Source organism: Danio rerio, chromosome 8 (genome assembly GCF_049306965.1).
Source record: "Danio rerio strain Tuebingen ecotype United States chromosome 8, GRCz12tu, whole genome shotgun sequence".
In the NCBI taxonomy this organism is placed as follows: domain Eukaryota; kingdom Metazoa; phylum Chordata; class Actinopteri; order Cypriniformes; family Danionidae; genus Danio; species Danio rerio.
This window is the reverse complement of record NC_133183.1, coordinates 34262773-34285866: the sequence shown is the minus strand read 5'-3', so window position 1 is coordinate 34285866 and position 23094 is coordinate 34262773. Positions and strand designations below refer to the sequence as shown.

Here is a 23094-nt window from a genome sequence, read left to right as displayed (position 1 = left end):
TCGTTGACATTTAGGAAGCTGTTATATTATTTTTACAATTTTTAACATTTATACAAATATTAGTTTAACAGTTAGATATTTATTTAGAAACTAAAACTGAGGATTTCAGACACCACTACAAATGGCTACACCACATAATTTAATAGTCCCCCTACAGTTCAGTTTTTACCATTTTTGAATCCATTCAGCTGATTTTCGAGTCAGGTGAGAGAATTTTTAGCTTAGCTTAGCATAAATCATTGAATCGGATTAGACCATTAGCATTTTACTCACTGCATAAACATTTTGATAATTTTACTATATAAAGCTTGTCTCATTCCAACATAATAATCAATTAATTTTGCTGGGATACCATGGCTACAGCAGATGCAATAATATTTTGCAACGCTTGAAATCCGTTTCCAGGTTACAGCATTTATTTTTTACCGGTTTTGGTGAAATTTCATAATTTAACAATAGAACAGTCAAGCCTTAAGATAGTCCGAATCGATTCATAAATGCTAAAAGTTGTCAAACGAGCCAAATCTTTAAAAAAAAGTGGAGTGTTCCTTTAAGGGTATATAGGGGACAAATTAGGATACAGCCGGTGTGTATTAAAAAGTTCATTTTTACTCACCTTAAGTCATTAAACTTAACTCGGACTCACCCGTCGATGACTTTGAGTTCAGAACTGAGCAGTTCTTACCGGTAAGATTATTTTCAACATTTTATACCATTGCATTTTATCTGTTGACCTTCATTAGGTCTTCATTAATGCCTTTTTTTTTTAATCCTTCTCAGTACTTGGAGTCTATATTCAGCCTGCTGTTCCAGCTTTTGCAGCAGGTCAATGAATGTGATACTAAAATGCAAGTTCTCCATGTTATTTCCTGCGTCATCGAGAGAGTCAGCATTCAGGTGAGCTTCTGAAAAAATCTTTTTGCCCCAGTCAGATTTCTTGGATGTTTTCGATGCTTGTATTTGTTTTGTGTTTTTTACACACTGAAAGACATATTGATGTCATGTCATTGCGAAGCCATGCTGAATGAGAACAAGGCCATGATGTGCTTTGAAAATGATCTTTAGCCATTACATGGGCCTTGATTCTGAGCTATCTAGTGAATGACAATTATTTAATCATGTTAGAATTGAAAACTCGTGGTTTTAAGCTTTGTTCAATCAAACCAATTGTGTACATGATGAAAGCCTTCCTCCAACATAGGAGTCATTTAAAGAGATATTTAAGAGAACATTTCCTGTTTTTCAACCAACCTCATGTCATCATAGAAAAAATTACTTTTTTCTAGAGCAGATTACAAATTTTCTTTTTTGCTGAAACTGGACCTTGGGGGTTCATAAAATGCCAATACAAAAACTATTGACACTTAATTAAATTATACAGCAAAACAAAATTAATACATTTTGTTAGCTATAATGAAAAACGTTTTCTCTAATTTATATAATATGTATAAATTAGATAATATATAATATATATATAATATATATAGTTATATATATATATATATATATATATATATATATATATATATATATATTTATATATTACGGCAATTTTTAGATTGGTAAAATCTAAAAAAGTAATAATTTAATTTAATTTAATTTAAAGAGAATTATAAAAAAATATTTTCATTTAAACACAACTTGTGAAACAATCGAGCAAAAAAATAAATAAATAAATGGAAAAATCTTTTTCAAGTTTAAATATATATTAATGTTTTTTTCTCAAAGGAAAGAACTAAAGACCCCCTATGTTGAAAATCAAGCTTTTAACAGTGTTTATATATTTAACTGGTGTTCTTAATATGCTTAAAAGCCAAAACATGAGCATTTTCTACTCTCAAAAACACAATTTGAAACATTTCTGTTGTCACAAGCATCAATTAAAGGCTTTTATGTGCAAGATGTGTTATGGAGTGTAGCCTATCATAGATTGTTCTGCTGATTTACTGAACACAGTGACCAATCAAAGGTGTTAACCTTCATGAGTTACTCCCCGTTATAAACAACTTTGTTTGTATCTAATTTCTGTGCTTCTGTAAATCTGCTCATAACAAACAAAGTGTAAGCCCAGAATACAATAATGATAATAACAATCTACACAATGTAATAGATATCATTTTTGCAGTGTGGGTCACTATTGGTGTGCAGCATTATAACTAAACTTTGTGAGATTGTGATGAGCTAAGGTTAGATTTTAGTAGTTGTAAATTAATGTAAATATTTTAAAACTATTTATAAATATTTTTATGGTTTGTTCTGTAGACTTTAGAAAAAATATATAGCTTAAAGGGGCTAAATATTTTGACCTTAAATGGTTTTTAAAAAAATAAAAAAATGCTTTTATTCTAGCCAAAATAAAACAAATAATACTTTCTCAAGAATAAAAAAAAATATTATCAGATGTACTTTGAAAGTTTCTCTGCTCTGTTAAACATAATTTGGGAAATATTTAAAAAAGAAAATTAAATTCAAAGGGGGCTAAAAATTCTGGCTTCAACTGTATATATGAACAGGATTGTCTTTAAGTTATCTGGACTGGAGCCATAATAAAGTAAATGAGAAAGTTGGGAATATTATATTGTTTCTAAATTTCAGAAGATCTTACAATATTAATATTTGTTTAAAAAAGTTTCTTCTAATTGCAATTCCTGCTCATTCCTGCCCCATTTTGATGGGAGTTTGTAAAATATCTAAAATCATATTTACAAAAAAAAAAAAAAATAGGCAACAATTAAAGTTTATTTAAACTGTTTCCTCCTCAGAATTAAACAATAAAAAGGTTTAACCTAATTTCTACCAATAGTGAGATCTAAAGCTGTCATTTTGAGAAAGTTGCAATCAACATTGTGAGATGTAAACAGTTTTAACAAGTTTTCATTTCATTGAGCAGCATATTTTGTAAAATATAGATAGTTTGAAAAGCATTTATAATAGACCATATTAATTTATAGACTCCCAGTGGAAACAGGGCTTAAAAGTATCCAGTAACAAAGTAATCAGATCAATTGCTAAAATGTTTTGAAATTGATTTAATCATTTTTACTTAATGCTCAAACCACTAAGATATGCAAATACCATCATTATCTCTGATTGGTGTATAGTGACTGACTGCTTGCAGCACATTTAAAGCCTTTTCATTTTATTGTAGTATGAAATGCTGATAATGAACTGAAATGCTGAAAATAAAAAAAATAAAAAAAAATAAAACACTGCATCCAATTAAAGTTATAAAGCAAAGTGTATTTAATATTTACATATGAGGTAGATATTGTTGCCAAGTTAATGCTGGAAGCACTGATGAGTTTTAGGAGTGCATTTGTATGTAAATAAGATCCGATTTAACTGCATTGTTCTGAAAATGTAAACTGAAATGAGAAAGCAAAAGGGTCGTCTCAAATCTGACCAGCACTCGCTGTTTTGTTGAACGAAATGATATGAAATAAATAATACGAGTACGCATTCATACATAAAATATGAGGCTGGCTGAGGTTGTGTTAGACCAAAAAAAATTGCAGAGTTTTAAGAACAATGACAGGTGATTCAAAATTCTGTCTGCCATTTTGACAGATAAAAACTAAGGGATCTGCTCTTTTGCATTCCTCTGCTAGAGTAATATTCCCACAGTAAAGGATGCTAATAGGGATTTGAAGTGAAGAATAGAAAGTTTTAAAGCGCTCCTACAAAAAAAAAAAAAAAAAACAGACAGAGATGGAGGAGGATTTAGGCATAGATTTCAAGTTTAATTCAAAAGAATAATTCATGAAAAATGTTCATTAATTTTCAAGACCGAATAAAAGAAAGTCTGCTTGCTACACAGTGCTTGCTATAAAACTAAAGGAGATATTTCTACAAACATTAGTGACTGTAAATAGCATGCATAAAACTTCAATAAATGAGAAAGTTTGAGTAAATAATTAAGAATAATTCCTTAAGCTTTTAAAGCACTTTTCTGGACACCTAATACATTTTTGTGGAAATCTCCTCATCCACCACCAGCATCCACCTGTATGACGCAACAGCAGCCACATTGCGGTAGACCGCACACCACACACCAGCTGATTGGTGGAGAGGAGACAGAGTGATGAAGCCAATTAGATATGGGGACGGTTAGGAGGCTATGATAAACATAGGCCAGCGGGTAATTTTGGCCAGGATGCTGGGGTTAAACTCCTACTCTTTATCGAAGGACATCCTAGGATTTTTAACGACCACAGAGAGTCAGGATCTCAGTTTAATGTCTCATCCGAAAGACGGCGCTCACTGAGCAGTATAGAGTCCCCTTCACTATACTGGGGCATTACGACCCACACAGACCACAGGTTGAGTGCCCCCTTGGTCTTGCTAACACCACTTCTGGCAGTAACCTAGCTTTCCCATGTGGTCTCCCATTCAGATTGTGACCTGGGTTAGCCCTGCTTGGCTTCAGTAGACAACCATGTAAGAGTTACAGATAGCTAGCTGAATAAAACGAACGTTAGACATTTCATAATTCTCTCCCATTTTTCTGTTTTCCCACCACCTCTTCCTCTTTCCAACCCACCTCTTTCTTTTTCTCCTGTTCTTTCCCTTCCACTTCCTCCTCTCTCTTTTTCATCTCTACCTCATCATCCTTCTCCTCCTCCTCTTTACCGTCCTTCCCTTCACCTTCTCTTTATCTGCTTCCTCTTCTACTACGCCTTCTAATCGATCTCTTTGTCTTTTCCTATCCACTGCTTCCTCCTTCTTTGCCTCATCCTCCTCTTCATCTTCCTTTGCCTCCTCCTCTACCTTTTTCCTCATTATTCTACCCAATTCTCCTCCTCCTTCTCTTTTTATATCCCCTCATGCTTTGTTTTTCTCCTTCTCAGTCCCTTCAATCCCCCGTCATCATCTGCCTTCTTTAATCCCTGCTTCTTTCCTTCTTCTTCCTCCTTTATTAATTTCTACTTTTACTTCTATTTTTTTATCTTTACTTATACTTCACTTGCTTTCTCCACTGTGTTACTTCTCCTCCTAATTTCCCCCCCTTTCCTCCTCCTTTGCCTCGTCATTCCCCACTACTGCTTCCCATTCTTTTCTCACTATCTTCTTCCTTGTTCTCCTCCTCCTCCTTTTCAATTTTTTTCCTCCTCTTCCTATTCTCCTCCCTATTTAGCTTTATCTTGTACTTTTCTCCTCTTCATTCTTCTGCTCCTCATTTCTCATCATTAATCTCCAATTACCCCTTTATATTCTCCTTTTCCTCTTCCTCTTTTTTTTGCTCCATCTTTTTTTTTACTTCTGTTTTCCCCATTCTTTGCCTTTCTACCTTTCCTTCTACTTATCTTCCTCCTCCTCATTTCTCTACTACCTTTTTTCTTCTGATTTCCCCTTCTTGTTCTTCTTCTTTTGCTTATCATTTTCTTCCTCATCTTCTTCTTCCTCTACTCCTCATTGTCCCTTTCCTCTGTACTTCTTCATCTTCTCATTCTTCTGCTCTTCATCACTACTCTTCACTTAGCCCTCCATATTCTCCTTTTCCTCCTCTTTTTCTCATCTTTTTTCTACTTCTGTTTTCCCCATTCTTTCTACTTGTCCTTCTACTACTCGCCCTCCTCCTCATTTCTCTCTTACATTTTTCTCTGATTTCACCTTGCTCATCCTTTTCTTCCTCATCATTTTCTCCTCTACTTTCATTGTCTCATTCCTCTGTACTTTTTTTCCTTATTCTTTTGCTGCTCACCCTCATTCCTCATCATTAATCTCCACTAACCCCATTTATATTCTCCTTTTCCTCCTCCTCATTCTACTGCTCCTCATCCTCATCACTAATCTCCACATACCCCTTCATATTCTCCTTTTCCTCCTCCTCTTTTTTCTTCCCCTCATTCTTCTGCTACTCATCATTAATCTCCACTTACCCCTTCATATTCTCCTTTTCCTCCTCTTTTTCTGCTCCTCATCTTTTTCCTACCTTTGTTTTTCTTATTCTTTGCCTTTCTACTTGTCCTTGTTCTTCTCTTATTTATCCTCCTCTTTATTCATCTACTAGTTTTATTTTGATTTCTCCTTGTTCTTCTCCGTCTGCTCATTCTTTTATTCCTCTACACTGAAACAAAAAAGATTTCTGCAAAACTGTTGCAAACGATCTATATAGGTTGAATTAAACAATCAAATTAAATTTACTAATGTTCAAAATAATTTGTTTGTTTAAATTCAGCCCAAATACAATGTTTGCAACCACTTAATGTAAAAAAGTAAACCTAAGGAAACATTTTTTAATTTTTTTGTGTGTACTTATCTTTCTCCTCTTCTTCTCCTTTTGTTATTTGGCATTTTATTTAAACTTATTTTTGACATGGTTGACAAAAATATCTAAGACAAATAGGGTTATTAATTGTTTTATCAAATGATCAATTATCAAAATTGTTATTAAATTATTATGGTTTATTTATTTATTTATTTATTTATTTTGCTTTTATTAGTTTTGTTTAACTTATGGATTTCAGACTATTTTCTTAACATTTTAACATATTTATTATTGCCTTTACTTTTCTTATCATATTCAGGTGTCATTGGCTTAAAAAAAGATTTAAAATCCTGTAACTTTTATTGCTTCATTAAAGTTTTAATTCAAAGTGTTTACAATAGATTTTCAAAGAATGTTTGAGGTTAACCTGCGTTTTTAGATTTGTTTAAATCATCTGATGCATTCCAACTCAAAACAAACATTTTTTACTTTGTACACCTTTTTTCTTTGCAGTTAAGATCAGTGCTTTACTTTTCTCCCTCCTTTGGTCTCTTGTAGATTCGGCCGTACGTGGGCTGCTTGGTTCAGTACCTTCCTCTTCTTTGGAAGCAGTCAGAAGAACACAACATGCTCCGCTGTGCCATTCTCACTACCCTCATCCATCTCGTACAGGTATGGCATACCCACGGGGCCAAGAATGAAACCGATAACGAGCCTTTGAAATGCTCAAGTCAGGTGTTTAGCATTCTGTCTGTGTTTTGGAGTGCTCACTTGAACGTGAGGTGTTGCACTGTCTCCAACCGGGGCCTGATTTTCACCATCGTCATCCACGGTTATGAACAAATGCCCTCTAGCTCTGCTGAGCACATCTCTGGCTTTCAGATACTTGAACAAGACCTTTATTTTAGCATGATACACTTTATCCTTTTCCTGCTGTGAGTGTATGAACACGCGTGCAGACAGGGGATTGTTATTGATGGGTGTATTTGAAAATTGCCACACGGCTTCTCCATCTTCCTCCATGTGGGATCCTGTCTTCTTCTTTTTTCCACCCTTTTTTCACTGTGTGCAGTTTCTGTGTCACTCCGGGCCCTAAGGATATGAGTGACACTCACATTTAAAGCATCCTGAGGCTGCAGAAGCTGGATATCTCGAGCTTGGTTTAACAGAGAGCTCTAGTGAGCAACACTTTGCTGATGCAGAAACAACCCTTTTCACACTTTTTGCCAATTTGTGACGTTACAAAAAAACAAAATCTGTTTTGATTGAGCTGAATGGTTAAAGGGCATCCTGGATTGGTCGTGACTCACTGCATTTAGAGGGATAGTTCACTCAAAACTGAATATATTGCCATTATTTACTTATGGCCCGTTTCCACTGAGTGATACAGTATGGTACGGTTCGGTATGCTTTTATGGCCGTTTCTGCTGTGGAAAGACACCAAAAAGCGAACCGTACTGTATCACTTTTTGAGTACCCTTTCGAAAGGGTACCTAGCACTACAAAAGAGTACCAAAAGGCAGAACAAGATACGCAGTTAAACGCTATTGGTTGATAATGAAAACAAAGAGTGCGCTCGACGTGTCTGAAGAGCGAGATGCAGGGGTGGGAAAGGTGCGTGACTTATTTGAGGACAGGAAGGGAGACTTGGGATGTCTGAATATCACGTTTAACAACTATAGTAAGATGCGATCCAGCAGTACATCCTTGATAAACTGTTCGACGTGCACTGCTCTATGGAGCTCAGAGAAGCGCATGACAGTGTGTGGCTGTGTGTGTGTGGCTATGTCTGTATGTTTGTGTGGACACATGATGTGCGTTTTCAGGGGGCTGTTCAGAAATGCTAGGTAAAACACGATGTGGATGTGGATCATTTTGGTTCTAAAATGCCATTTTAACACTAAAACGCATTAGTGTATACCGGGCCTAATTTTGTATTTTTCGCGATCGGGTTCGCGACAGGGGTGGGGCGGAGTATCGGCGATGCCGGCTCAGCATCGTGTTGTCTATTGGCGATCGATGATAGATGATGGCATCGTCTATCGGCCCAAGCCTAATGTTCAGTCTAAATATCTTGATTTTAGTTTGTTTTGGCCAGGAAAACAATGAAATCCTCAACTTGTGGATTACTTGTTTAGTCATAGTCATGTGCAGGCACTTGGCAGCTAAAACACTTGGCTAATGTTGGAATACAGTAAAGGAAAAAACTTTTATTACGTTTTTGTTGTTATGTAAAATTTTTATATTTGTAAATATGTAATTAACTATAAGTTAAATAATATATCTATAGTTTAATTTGATGTATTTGTAATCAAGTAATTTGAAAATAATGGGTAAATGTTCAATTGATTCCACCTGTCGTCATTCATAATTATGATTTATTTATTTTACTTATTAATGAATTACATTTAAATTAATTCAAGATTTTCTGAGTGGCGTATTGCAACCACCCAAATTATTTATTTATTTATTGACATATTATTTCATGGGGTGCGCACGATAGGCCATTGCTTAGCACTGTCGCCTCACAGCAAGAAAGTCGCTGATTAAAGCCACAGCTGGGTCAGTTGGGGTTTGCATGTTCTCCCTGTGTTTTGGTGGGTTTCCTCCGGGTGCTCCAGTTTGCCCCACAAGTCCTAAAACATGTTGTATAGGGGAATTGGGTAAGCTAAATTGTCCGAAATGTATAGGTGTTTCCCAGTGCTGGGTTGCGGCCGAAAGGGCATCAGCTGTGTAAAACATAAGCTGGATAAGTTGGCAGTTGTTCTGCTATAATCCGAGATATGCTAATAACAATAATAAGATTACTTGTTTATTATAAAAAAAATGAATATAATATAATATATGAATAATAAGGCACATCAAACTTTTTTGTTAATATTATTATTATTATCTTTTTTTTGTCTGAATTCTTTCAAATAACACCTCTTGTCTGTTTATATATGGTCAGTTAGACTTTCATGGATAAATGTTAAATTTTGATTTCATCCAAAGGAGTTATTGAGTAATCATCAGTGTAAATGAGCTGTTCTTTGTCTTTGAAAATGCTCTGTGCTTCACCAAGCACATCTTGCACATTAACATTTCTCCATCACATTAAAAAAAAAAGAAAAAAAACTCTTCACTGTGGCATCTTCAGATCTTGTAAATCACAGGCACATGAAGCAATCTGAAAGATCGCCCAAGGCCTGGGCAAAAATTAGCATACTTCTTAAAAACCTGCCACTCGTGCCAGCTTAGTTGACCAGCTCTCATTATTCGTTTTTTTTTTTTTTCTCTCTCCTCAAGTCCTTAGATTTGCATATTAAAATGCCAGCAGTCCTTCAGGAAAGCCTCTATTGTGTGCATTTCTTACCACCCGCCATCAACAGTTTGCTATTAACCTTGCGTTTTGTTTGTGTTTTTGTGGCCTCCTTTGCCAGCCATATGGCATCACAGCTGCCGCTCTCCAGCCTGGCACAGAATGCTGAAAGCACAATATTACCAGTGAACATTCTAAGTCAATCATCCCTAAATGGCCCTATCATGGGTCCATCCCCAAAAGCATATTTCTGACAGATGCTGCATTCTCTTTACTGCATATTCCAGATATGATTTGTGGAGCTGCTGAAGCTAAATTGCTTTGGCACATGCCATGGCCAGCAAAATTGGACTGTTGTTGTGGACGGAGCTGTTGTTTGGGAATCTCTTTTTTTTGTTATTCGTCTTATTACTTTGTGATTTAGTTGGAATCTGTTTTTGGTATATGGCATAATTTTTACTTTGTTGTAAAATATAAAAAAAGAAAAATGAAAGACAAAGAAAGAAAGAGAGAAAGAGAGAAAGAAAGAAAGAAAGAAAGAAAGAAAGAAAGAATGAATGAATGAATGAATGAATGAATCAAAAAATAATTAAAGAACAAAAAAAGAATGAAAAAGATAAATAAGGAACAAAAAGAATGAAAGAAAAAAGGAAACGAAAGAAAGAAAAATAAATAATGAAAGTCAGACAGAAAGAAAAAAGAACAAAAACAGAAAAAATGAAAGACTGAAAAAAATGAAAAAGAAAGGATGAAATAAATAAATAAATTAAAAGATTGAAAGAATGAAAAATAGAGTGAGAGAGAAGGAATGACAGAACTAAAGGAATCATGAAAGACAAAGAGTACGAAAGACAAAGAAAAATAAGGAAGAAAGAAAAAGTGAAAAGAGAGAGAGAGAGAAAGGGAAAGAACAAATGACAAATAAAGAACAAAAAATAATGCAAGAGAAAGAAGAAAGAAAGTGAGGAAGGAAAAGAAAGAACTAAATACACAGACAGAAATAAAGAATAAGAATGGAAAAGACTGAAAGACAAAGAAAAAATGAAAAAGAGGATGAGAGAAATAAATATAAACATTGAAAGACAAAGAGAGTGAAAGACAGATAGAAAGAAAGAATGAATGAAAAATTAAGAGAGTGAGAGATAACGAAAGAATAAAAAGAACAAAAGGGAGAGAGCAAAAGACAAATGAGAAAGAAACCGCATAAAGAAGAAATAAAGAGAATGAAAGAAAGAAAAAAGAAGTAACAATAATGAAAAAGAAAGAAATACAAAATAGAACAAATGACAAATAAAGAACAAAAAGAAAGACAAAAAAAGAGAAAAGGAAAAAAAGAATGAAAGAAAGAACTAAAGACAGACAGAAATAAAGAAAGAAAAATAGAGAAAGAAGAACCAAAGACAAATAAAAATGGAAAATGACAAAGAAAAAAAGAAAAATTTAAGTCTAAGAGCGAAAGATGGATAGAAAGAAACATTGAAAAATAGAGTGAGAGAAAGGATGAAAGACAAAGAATGAAAGAACAAAAAGATAAATGAAAGAGAACGAAAAGGCAAAGAAAAAATTAAAAAGAAGGGATGAAATCAAGAAAGAAAGAAATAGAAAGAGCGAAAGATGGATAGAAAGAATGAAAAATAAACATGAGAAAGAAAGGAAGAAAAACAAAAAATGAAATAACAAAAGGACGAAAAGAGAGAATAAAGGACAAAGAAAAGAAAGACAAGGAAAAAAGAAAGAAAGAAATGCTACAAAAGAAATGGAAAGAAAGAAAGAGGCAAAGACAGAAAAAGAGAAAGGATGAAATGCAATGGAAAGAAAGAAATGGTAAGAAATAAAAGAAAGAAAGGATGAAAAGTTAGAAAGAAAAAAAATTGTAATTGTTGTTAGAGTCATTTTCTAATTTTATTAAGGACAGAAGTAACTCACCGATAACTTCACGATAATGGCAATAGAATAAGTTAGTAAATCATAGAAAATGATAATAAGTCAATTGAATTAATCAAATAAACAAACAGAAATAAATAATAAAAATCAAATAAGACAAATATAAATAAGAGAACAGGCCTGATCAAAACAGTTGTGACTCCTCAGCAGGTAGCTGAACCACACACACACACACACACACACACACACACACAGAACTCTCAGGCCTTCATCAGTGCAGCAGTACAGTATAGAGCAGGATCCAGACAGAGCTTCTCAGCAAGCACAGGTCATGCTCACGACAGAGCTAAAAGAGGACAAGCCAGACTCTCACTGGGAAACAGAGAGCTATACCAAACACTGCAATGCTGCTAACAAACTTGCCACAGGTGTAAAGGACCATGACCTGGAAACAAAAGAAATATTAATCAGTACAAACAAAGCAAGTACCAGAACCTGCACCAGGCCTCGGTTGACAAGAGAGAGTCTGATGCGAGGCAATCACATGATAGCACATAGTCCTCCTAGCTGAAAATATGGTACGTTCAGGGCTTGACATTTACTTTTTTGATCACCAGCCACTGTGGCTAGTAGATTTCCAACATTACTAGCCACTTGCCATTTTCACTAGTCACACTTTTGTTGTTGGGAAAAAATATTTTATATGAATAAATTTGACTTTAACATGCTAAGATGACTTGATTCAGATTTTGTGCTATGTCCACATGCCTTCTTATTCATTTCACCTTTTGTGTGTGTTGTTTATTTCACAGGACTTTTCAGAGCTCAAAATTAAGAATTTACCAAATTTATTTCTGACCACACCAAAAATAAATAATTATTTCTTATCCACAAATTTTAAATGTGTCAAAATAAGCTAAATATAGCTGCACTTTTTAATTAAACAACATTTTTCTTAAAAAAAAAAAAAAAATTGACACTTAAAAAAGATCTATTGTTATGTATCTAAAATATGCACACTAATCTGTCCTAGCTAAAGGTCCCGGATCACCAGTTAACTACACATAAATAGGGAGTTAAACTTATATTAAAGAAAAGTTTTTCTAAGGAAAAAAAAGATCATTATATTATATTAACAATAATAACTGTAAGCAAAAGAAAGCAGATAAAAAACATGCCGTGTGAGATAATGAGAAGATGTTATTAAAATGACTGCAGAATGAACCGGCAACTTATTCAGCACGTTTTACACAGTGGATGCCCTTCCAGCTGCGACCCATCTTTGGGAAACATCCATACATTCTCATTCACACACATACGCTAAGGACAATTTAGCTGATCTAAGTCATCTAAAGCGCATGTTTTTGGACTTGTGGGGGAAACCGGAGCACCCGGAGGAAACCTATGCGAAGGTGGGGAGAACATGCAAACTCCACGCCTAAGTGCCATCTGACCCAGCCCAGGCTTGAACCAGTGACCTTCTTGCAAGAGTGCTACCCACTGTGCCACCCCGTTGCCCAACTTTGTAATCATTATAATAAATTATGAAAATAATAAAAAAGAATTTGTTTTAAAATCTTGAACAATATTAATGATATGACGTAGTTCCGGAAACTTCCTACTTCTCTGTTTATCCGTCTGACTTTACCGTGGGTTTCTTTTGACATTTTAAAGAATATCACAACGGCGAACTTGTCATGTATTAAAGCCTCGTCCGTTTCGTGAGGTGCACGCACAGTCCACGGAGATGCATGATGTGGCACCAGGCGAAATTATTAATGTAAGACATTTGTTTGTTTTTTTCTAGAGTTCAATGGTGCATCTAACCTGTCTTCAGTACTGTTCAATTTAAAAAATTGTATTTTACCACAAATTTTGTGAGTTTTGGATTTTCTCTTGCATGTTTTTGATATTGTGATATAGGTCTTAAATTTAATACTTAATAGTCTTAAAAAGGTCTTAATAAGTCTTAAATTTGAAATTTTGATATCTATAAAAACTCTGACAAGCAGCAAAATGAGTACAGACGTCTTTGAAAAGTTACTTTTCTAAGGGGAAAAGGCCCAGTGAAGGACCCGCAAACTGCCAAGGAATAGATCTGCTACCCATTTGTTAACAAATCGGGTGAATCCAGCATGTCTGCGCAAGAAGATCAACTGCTGTAGATTGCAAATGACGCCGGCCTTTTAGGGGCCATTCGCATATTGCCACTTTTCTAGAGTTTGCGCAAGTTCAGTACTGTCAATGCGCCTTCCAGACGCACCCGAATGAATGAATGCTGCGAGTGCACCATGAGTCACGTGACTAAAACTGAACGACCAGTTTCATACTTTGTATGGAATGTACACATTTCGGTAGACTAATTACCTCTGACAAACATCCAAACACTGCAGTGCTTAGTATTTTCCTCTATCAATAAAACTTGTATCAGAGTGGCATTAATGTTTTGTCAGCTTGTCATCCTCTGAGAAAGTGGTTGATGGTCGCTTAGCTACCTTTGAAGCACCGCCCCTCCCCTCCACCCCGGTCCGCTGTAAAACTGTCAAGCATTGGTGGTCCGTGGTGATAAAAAGGTTGGGAACAACTAATTCTGTAGACGAGTTAAGCCTAGTTCACACTACAGGATTTTAAACATCAGCAGATCGCTGTGCTGTTCACATTACATGACTTGACTTTGTGTCTTTTGATCTCTGTGGTGTTCACACTACGCAACACTCCGTGAACGATCCACAAGAGGGGGGTCACACACTACATGATCTGACAACATCTCATTCCCCATCAGCTCATTCAAGCTACCAAACCAAAGCCAATGAAAATTTGAGGGAGGAGTCGTCAGAAAAAAGCTGAACACTATTGGCTGCTTGTGTGCTGATTACATCACTGACAGCTTTTCAAGCTTTGGAGAAAGCATTTAAAATAGGGATGGGAAGATTAACCGATATGTATCGATACGCGGTCATGCGCGTGCACGATGCGAGTGCATCGGTTGAGCAGCAGAGGATGAATGAAATTTTGGAAGCAAATCGAGATGCATCGGTTTTTGCGAGATGCATCGATTTTTCCGAGATACAGCTTATATTTTTAATATAGAATGTATTTTTTATTTATTAACAAGTGTTGTCAACCTGTTTTTGGCGCATAATTTAATCGACCTACATAAAGTAAGCCTTAGCAACGGATTTGCGGATGTGCACACACAACAACTCAGTGTATCAGGTGTGCGGATGAAGCTAGTGGTGCGCCCTCAGAAAGCGCGAGAAGCAAAACAAACATTTTATTCCCCACTGAGTTTTAAATCTAAAGTATGGCAAGCAACATTATGGATTTAAGGATGGACGACATGACAGGACAGATGCAATTTGCAAAATGTGCCGCGCATCTGTAAAATACGCGGGCAGTACGACTAATCTGAAATCTCACTTGAAGCAGCGCCACGGTGTTGTTGTGAAAGCATCTTCCAGTGTTCCTGCATCCCCGGCTTTCGCACTGCTTCAACCAGCTCCAAAAGTGGTGAGAAAAGCATTGCAAGTTTTTTTTTCCATGCGCAACAGTTCTGCTCGCTCTACGCCAATAACGAATGCTATTGCATTGTTCATCTGCAAAGATATTCAGCCTAGTGTCACGGAGAACGAAGGTTTTAAACACCTCCTCCTGTTAATTTTTATTTAATTATAATAATAATAATATTAATAATAATAATGATAAAAATAATGGGTGTCACGGTGGCACAGTGGGTAGTTTGACCACCTCACAGCAAGAAGATTGCTGGTTTGTTATATTTTTATTAGCCTGTTGTTTACAGTGACAGTGATGTTTCAAAGCAGCATAACACTGCTAGTTCACAAACTTAAGTTTTGAATAATCAGTGGCAAAATATATCTTTGTAAAACTTGTTTTCATAGTTGAAAAGTTAAATCACAATTCTTGTTGTGCAATGCTAAATTTATTTATGTTGAAAGAGTGCAAATATATACATATTTTTTTAATATATATTGCACTTATACATTCTCTTTTTCTTGAAAATACTTAAATAATATGTGCTATATGTTCTAAAATGGCCCTCTACTGTAAACTGACACTCTGGCTCTGAGAGAAGAGCCAGTTTGTAAAAAAAAGTCTTGGTTTTGCTTGGTTTATAAATAATCAAACTCATTCAATGGCACAGCATCCTCTTTCACATAATCTCATAAACTTGATCTAATTAGTTAGTGCTGAATTATCGCATTGTATCGTGATATGGGTGTGAATCGTATCGTGTTGCATCGCAATATGTCACAAATGTATCGCTAATATATCAGATCGTATTCTTTGTATCGAGATGCGTATCGGATCGGCATTATAGCTTAGATGCCCAACCCTAATTTAAAAACATCGTCAAATCAGCTGATTTATGAACGGATTAGTCACTCATCTGCAGGTTCCAGTGGATAGATACACACAGAGTTTTTAATTTTTGTAATTTTATAACTCTTTGAAATAAAACTAACATATTTATAACACCCTGCCGTTTTCTAACTATCAGTGTATTTTTTTCTGACATTGTTATTTTTTTTTACAAAACAGTAAAGAACTGAGCATTTCTGCCTTAAATTACCATACTGGTCAAAATGACTGCATGCATGTCTGATACTTTTCGCTGTGACTTTAAATATGTGTGCATTTTCTTGCCTGGCAACTTCCTGCTAACATAAACAAAACTTTCTGATGGCAAAAACATCAATTTACTTCAGATATCTTTCAAAACAGCATATTCTGTGCCGGGAAATAGCTCCTGTTTGAAAGTGAAAATGAAAGCCAAGCCTTTAAGTGTTTTAGTATCTTAACTACATATTTATAGGCTGTATTACCAAAAAAATATTATATTTTTAGGGTAATGGTGTCATTAAATATGATGCCAGACATTCAAAGCTTAATTTTAATATCTCAATAATAGCTTTGAATGTAAATATGTTGTGACAATATGGCGTTTCATATGAGAACGATCAGAATGAGCAGTATGGTAATTCTAATAGTTACAGAATTCTAGTTCCACTGTTAATATAGCCTACTCTCATGTCTGTGCTAACGCAGAATGAAGTGAGTGCACTGATGCCCATTCTGACCAATCACAGATGTTTCTGCTGAGCTCCTGAACACACAGCCATTCAGCTCATGCTGATATGCTCTCTCATTGATGTCACTACATCTGACCACACGTGGGGTTGAGTTGGCCGACTGCTCTGGAATATTTAGCATGCTGAATGTTGGATTTCCGTCTGCGAGGTGTCGGCGACGAGTCAGCGAGCCTCGTTGATGCGTTGCTCAGTAGTTCACACATAAAAAGCGGCGAGCGCCGAGCACCCGCAGATTTCTTCCCGATCACAGCCCGATCTGTCGGCGAGCTCGTTAACTACCAAATCGGGCTCAAATCAGGCTTAAAATCCTCTAGTGTGAACTAGGCATTAGACACATCCCTGTTTAATCTGACTCATTTTTCCTGATTTCTCAGGACAAACTCAATTAAACACTCAGACGCATGACAAAAGTCATTGTTTCACTAAATCTTCCTCTACCATTGCTCAACACCGCATGGTCTTACCTGCCAAGTTATGTCTTCTTGTGTGTACAGTGTGTGTGTCCTTGGTTTCTGTTTGTTGTTCTTCATGGCTGATGTGTTGACAGTAGCAGAGCTTCACCTGGATCCTGCGGATGCTGCATCTCTACCCTCTCTGAGCCCCCAGAGCTCTCCATCTGCCATTGTGATGGACAGCTCAGAATCAGCAGCCTGTCGAACGCAGTCCTGCCCTGAACTGAAGAGCCCTTTGCGGTGGTCTTTGTGATGAGCCCTCATCAGTCAGAGGCTGAGTGCATGTATTTCACCCAGGGGGAAAGAGCGTAGCTGCTCTCGACAACACAGGCCTTTAAATGAACCTAGAAAACTCATGCTCAATGGCAGAGTCTTGTGATTCCCTTACTACAGCGTACGGAGGGCTGACACAATATCACACCTGCCGCTATTCAGACAGAAAATGTGTTTTTTTGTGCTGGAATGAAACTCATTTTGGCTGCATTCCCTCTCCTGAAAGCCTGTTATCACATTTATGTCTGCATTTTCAGTGTGTTAGCTGATGTAGTGTTGTGTTGTAATTTATGTTTTTTTTTTTTTTGGTTTGTTTTGTGTTTGTTTTTGTATTTCAGCTTTAGTTGTTTTTTTTGCTGCTTTTTTGTTTGTGATTCATGTTTTGTTGTGATTTAGTTTTATGTATTTTGTAGGGTTTTTTTGTATCATTTTTGTTTTCATTTTGTTCTTTTTGCTTGAGTCTTGCGTTTTTTTTGTTTTTTTTTTGTGTCCTGGGGTCCATTTTTTGTACCTCGCTTAAATGATCTAAGATGATTAGGCAAATACGGGATCTTTTAGGGTGCTTCCACACTTGTTAATCAGTTCATTTATTCTGAAACAGGGAATAAAATAGTTACAATGTTGCTCTTTGTTCTTGTAGCGGTTCACTTTCACACTGCAAACTTCCTAAAAGGACCAAAATAGCTCAAAACTTATTTAGCATATATTTTATGCAGCGCATACCCTTCCAACTGCAACCCATCTCTGGGAAACATACATGCACACATTCACACACATACACTACGGATAATTTAGCCTATCCAATTCACCTGTACCTCTTGTCTTTGGACTGTGGGGAAAACCAGAGCACCCTTAGGAAACCCACGCGAACGCTTGGTCAATTAGCCAGTAAGGGGGTTCGAGATCAGGTAGGTCTCAAGAGCTCTGCCTGGTAAAATAAGTGAATGGAGGATTCTTCCAAACTGAAAATAAGGGAGTAGGGTTAAATAAGTCTATTTATTGTAGGCTTGGATCAATCTTATTGGATTATTGTTAATTATGGGAAACCAGCCGCTGCTCCTTTCGAAAATATTTTGTAAAACTTATGCATTAATAAAAGTTTTATACACTTATAAAACATATTATTTAAATTTATTATTTGTTTTTATTTATTTATTTATCTATATATTTATTTATTTATTTGTTTGTTTATTTATTTATTTTGTAGTATATTGGGTTTTGTTCTGCGGTCATTGTTGGGCTTCCTAATTTTAGTATATATTATTTTAATTTATAATTAATGTATGTTTTGATACATATCTATTATTAATTAAATTATTTCTTTTTTATTTCTGTGTTTCAGGTATTGTGTTATGTTTTGATTGTTCTTGTTGTTATGTTTTGCTTTGCAGTCACTATTATAGTCCTGCCTTATTTTTTTGTCATTTAATTATTTTGCAAATGATAAACATTCTAAATAATTGATATATTTTTGAATGGAGGATTTTCATAGATATTTGTGTGCCAAACCAGTTGCTCTCTTGTTGCTCAACTGCATAAGAGACTCCCAGGATATGGTACATGTCGATCTTATCAAGCTTTATTTCAGATCACACGAGAGCATGTATTTATATCTGTTTTTCATTGTGCAACCTGTTGTATTGTTTGGAATGTATAACACAGGTTTTTTTTAAAAAACACTTGTTGGAGAAGCTCAATTCTGTTTGATTTCATCATGTGAAGTTGAGTGACCTGTTATCGCTTGTGCTAGTCTTATGGGTTGAAAAAAATGCTTTGTGTGTGTGTGTGTGTGTGTTGTCCAGGGCCTGGGAGCAGAAAGCAAGAATCTGTATCCCTTCCTCCTGCCTGTTATCCAGCTCAGCACAGATGTTTCTCAGCCCCCTCATGTTTACCTGCTGGAAGATGGGTTGGAGCTCTGGTAAGTCTCCAAGCGTGTTTCTAAGCCAGAAGTTTTAAACTAGGAATACAAGTTTCAGATATCTCAAGGTCTGATCAAAATCAGAACAAACCTGACTGATTTAATAAGCTTAGAGATGTATTGTTTAATGCTTGAAATGTCATTTTTGGACTAAATCGGAATTGATTTTAGTTATTTTCCCGTTGTTTTGTGAAAGGAAGGTGTTTGGCAGTATGCATTCAGTAGCATAGAAAAAGAACCATACCATACAATTCATGACATTGTTTGACAGTTGGTAGAGCTGTAACAGATGACCTGGCTACTTTTATAAATTATTGAAAATGTTTTTGTTTTTACAAAAAGAAGTGTTTTTTGTATGTCTTTTGTTTTTGATGGGGTTGTGTATCAGATTTTTTAAATATTGTTTAAACACATTTTTAATTTTATATGTGTTGAGTGGATGATCTACATGCAGATTTTTGTTTGCACATGTATTAAGTTCTTATCTGTGTTAGATGTTGGCACAAAATCCAATTTTATTCTGCCAGTGTAAACGCAGCCTAAGCGATCAATAGTTTGCTCTCTCGCAGCTCAAACTCTCAGGATATGGTATGTATCGATCTTACCAAGTTTTGAACAGAGCGTTACACTAAAAAAAGGTGCTAAAAAGCACAAAAAGTTGTTCATTGGCTTGTGATAATACAGGAACCACTTTAAGTGCTTAATAGCAGCTTGTAAAGGTGCAACACAACATCTTCTTCAAAGGCTGCTATCTACAACTATAAGACATTTTAGATGTTTTTACTCCACTCTCATATATTTGGCTATGAATCTGTTTTTCTACCACAGCAAAAACTGCTTTGAATCCATTGAATGACATTTAAAGTTAAACGATATTGCTAGTAGCCCTGTAAAATTCTTTATAGGGGGTTGAAACAGGTTGAGAACCACATCTTCAGGAAATACATTGTATTTACACATAGTTTTCTCCAACAAAAGAGATTGTTAGTTGTATTTATTTGTTTATTTTTTTGTATGGCATTATTGCACCTTAACCCTCATGTTATGTTTTAATTTTTGAGTTGGAAAACAAGTTAACCTTATGCTTTTTAAAATTATTTAGGATAGAATGAGTATAGAAATAGAATCAGAATCTAAAATCTAAATTTCTATTATGTTTGTGATGTTTTTGATTTACATGCTTATTCTAGGGTTCATGGCAGCTGCACTGAACACAAAAAAGTGTATTATGTCATATCAATTAGCCTTTAGTGGTTTAATATGTTTGTATTTGGATGATTTTTTTATCTAAAATAATTTAGAACATAACAATTTGAATTATTATAATTGTACTGGAAATGTAGTTCCATGCTATACCTTCATTTGAACTTTGACAAAACGCACAAAATCAGTATTTAAAAAGGGTTAAACAAGGAGCAGCATTTAAAAAGAGAGGTAAAATACCATTTTAAAATCCTATACTCTAATCCAGCGGTTCTCAAACTGTGGTTTGTGTACCACTAGTGGTACGCAGGCTTCCTTCTAGTGGTACGCGGAGGAATGAAATATGCCATGTACATGCTACACACATTTCAAAATTTAAAGGTGACCCGTACAGACCCGTACCAGTCAATGGAAGTGAGCCATTTCTTGAATTTTGAGCACAGTGTAAGGGTTAAACCAACATCTCAAAGCAATACCAAGAGTCAGTCTCATATCTGTTTGTCTCAGAAACAGGTAGTAACAATAAAAAAAAAGGTAACAGTTAGCAATATAGTTCACAATATTGCACGATCGATTTAGTAGACATGGAAAACACCCCATTCAGTCAACTGAGGTCGAGAACAGAAAGCATTTTGTTTGTAAGCCAAATAGGTCAAAAGTTATAAAAATCCAATTTTGAAAACTTTGAGGGAGTTAGAGCCACATGGGCTGCCATAGATCAATACACAAGCCTTTGTTGACATTGAATAGATCTGTTCACTGTACAAACATAACTGGTAGTGTTCATATTCTCCATTCATATTCTCTATATTCGTCATTGCCAGTTTTCAGCATATGCACTTACAATGTAGAAAATGCAGGGTTCCACACAATTCACTCTTATTGTCCAAACACAAATTGACTAAGTTAACCGAACATTTTTAACTAATGTATGTGGATTGAACATAAAAAAGTTACCCCAATGAAATCTGAAGAATTGTGTTGTTTCAGCTCATTTTTAATAAGTAGCTTGAATGAGCAAAAAATGTATATGTATTTTGAGTGTACTACTATACTATACTATACTATACTATACTATACTATACTTAACTATACTATACTAAACTGTACTTTACTCTCACATTTTCATCTCTGGTATATATACAATGGCCAGCCCAGCATAAATTACTGCATTTTACACTCAAAAACAATTACATTTGGTGTTTGTTCAAATACCTTGTATAAAATTAGCTGAAACAACGCAATGTTTGGGTTTTTTTAAAGGTCAACCTAGTTGTTTTATGTTCAATCATCTTAAATTTGTAACAACAAATAAGTTGACCTAGTTCTTTCATGTTGTTCCAATACACATCGATTGTGTGAAACCCAGAATTTCTACAGTATAACAAATTCATCTGAAAACCAAAGAAATTTCGCTTCAGAATGGATACTTTTTAAGACATCCTATTTGAAATTAGGTATTAGTGCAAATCTGGCTTATTGGTTGGTTTTACTTTAGATTAATTTTCAGTACCAATGCAATGCCAAAATTGAAACTAATCAATCATTTTAATTACATTATTTAAGATCATAGTGTAAAAAAACGAGTACATCACAGTAAATATGCTAGAAGTAAATGTTAAATAAAAATTGTAATAAACAGGAAACATCAAGGAGGCCATACATAATATAAAGTTGAATCAAAATTTTATTTGTTTGTTTGTTTGCAGCACCTCATTTGAATTTAAATGTTTTTTAGAATGAATTTGAAGGTGTAAGAATAAAATAAAAAAGAAATTGTTAATAAAACTATTAAATAATAAAAAACCTTTGCAAAATATAAATGTGTATCCATTGAGAAAAGTGGATACTTATACACTTATACACTACAGCCAATTAAGTTTTTTCAGTTCACCTATAGTGCATGTCTTTGGACTGTGGGGGAAACCAGAGCACCCGAAGAAAACTCACGCGAACATGGGGAGAACATACAAACTCCACACAGAAATGCCAACTGACCCAGCTGGGACTCAAACCAGTGACCTTCTTGCTGTGAGGTGACCGTGCTAACCACTGAGTCACCGTGCTGCCACATGCACATATTTTTCGAATGTAAAATTTAGAAAGTAAATATAATCTCACTTTGATCAGAGGTAATGTTACGACACAAAGTCTTAAATATATACGTCTTCAATTCATCATTGCCCTAAAGAGCCCTCATGCATTTGACATCACACTTCACGCACCATGGTGCATAACAAGTTGTCATAAAATGCTCCAAATACCACATACAAGTCATGTGACTTTGTCACCTCTGTTCTGCATGGCACTCAGCAGTGCTGATGGTGAGGGCAGCACAGAATAAAGTGGCACATTCCCTCCTCCGGCTCTTATGCTGTTTCGTGCACCACATGAGTTCAGCTCTGCATCTGGACACTGTGGTGAACATAAGGAGAGGACACATTTCCAGCTTTCTGTCTTCAAAGTGCGAGCTTGAACTTCACAGTTAGGGAAAGAAAGTCACATGGTGATGTACAATAGATGGCCAGAGCATTCCTCCATCAGCCAATGTGAATATGCTAATGCTCACTCAATCCGTTTTGGGATGTGCAAAGTAAATTGTGATTTGTTTATAATGTAAAATCAGATTTAGAATTAAATTAGCAAGACTGCACTGAAATTAGAATTGGTGTGTACCTCCATTTAAATAAAGTGTACTTCTTTTTCGATCTGCAGATATTTCCTAAATTTGATAAAATATA

The 23094-nt window shown here is 35.3% G+C and overlaps 1 protein-coding gene across 2 annotated transcripts in view; it reads left to right on the top strand.

Annotated features, from left to right (window-relative positions):
- Positions 1-23094, top strand: part of ipo11 (importin 11) — a 327032-nt gene that overhangs the window by 162647 nt on the left and 141291 nt on the right. The window contains exons 18-21 of one of the 2 annotated variants that reach the window (XM_005167156.6): positions 647-687; positions 781-897; positions 6767-6880; positions 19035-19150. In XM_005167156.6, coding sequence (XP_005167213.1) covers positions 647-687; positions 781-897; positions 6767-6880; positions 19035-19150 — 388 coding nt within the window. The remainder of the gene's footprint in view (positions 1-646; positions 688-780; positions 898-6766; positions 6881-19034; positions 19151-23094) is intronic. The other variant, NM_001159661.1, reaches the window with a different exon arrangement.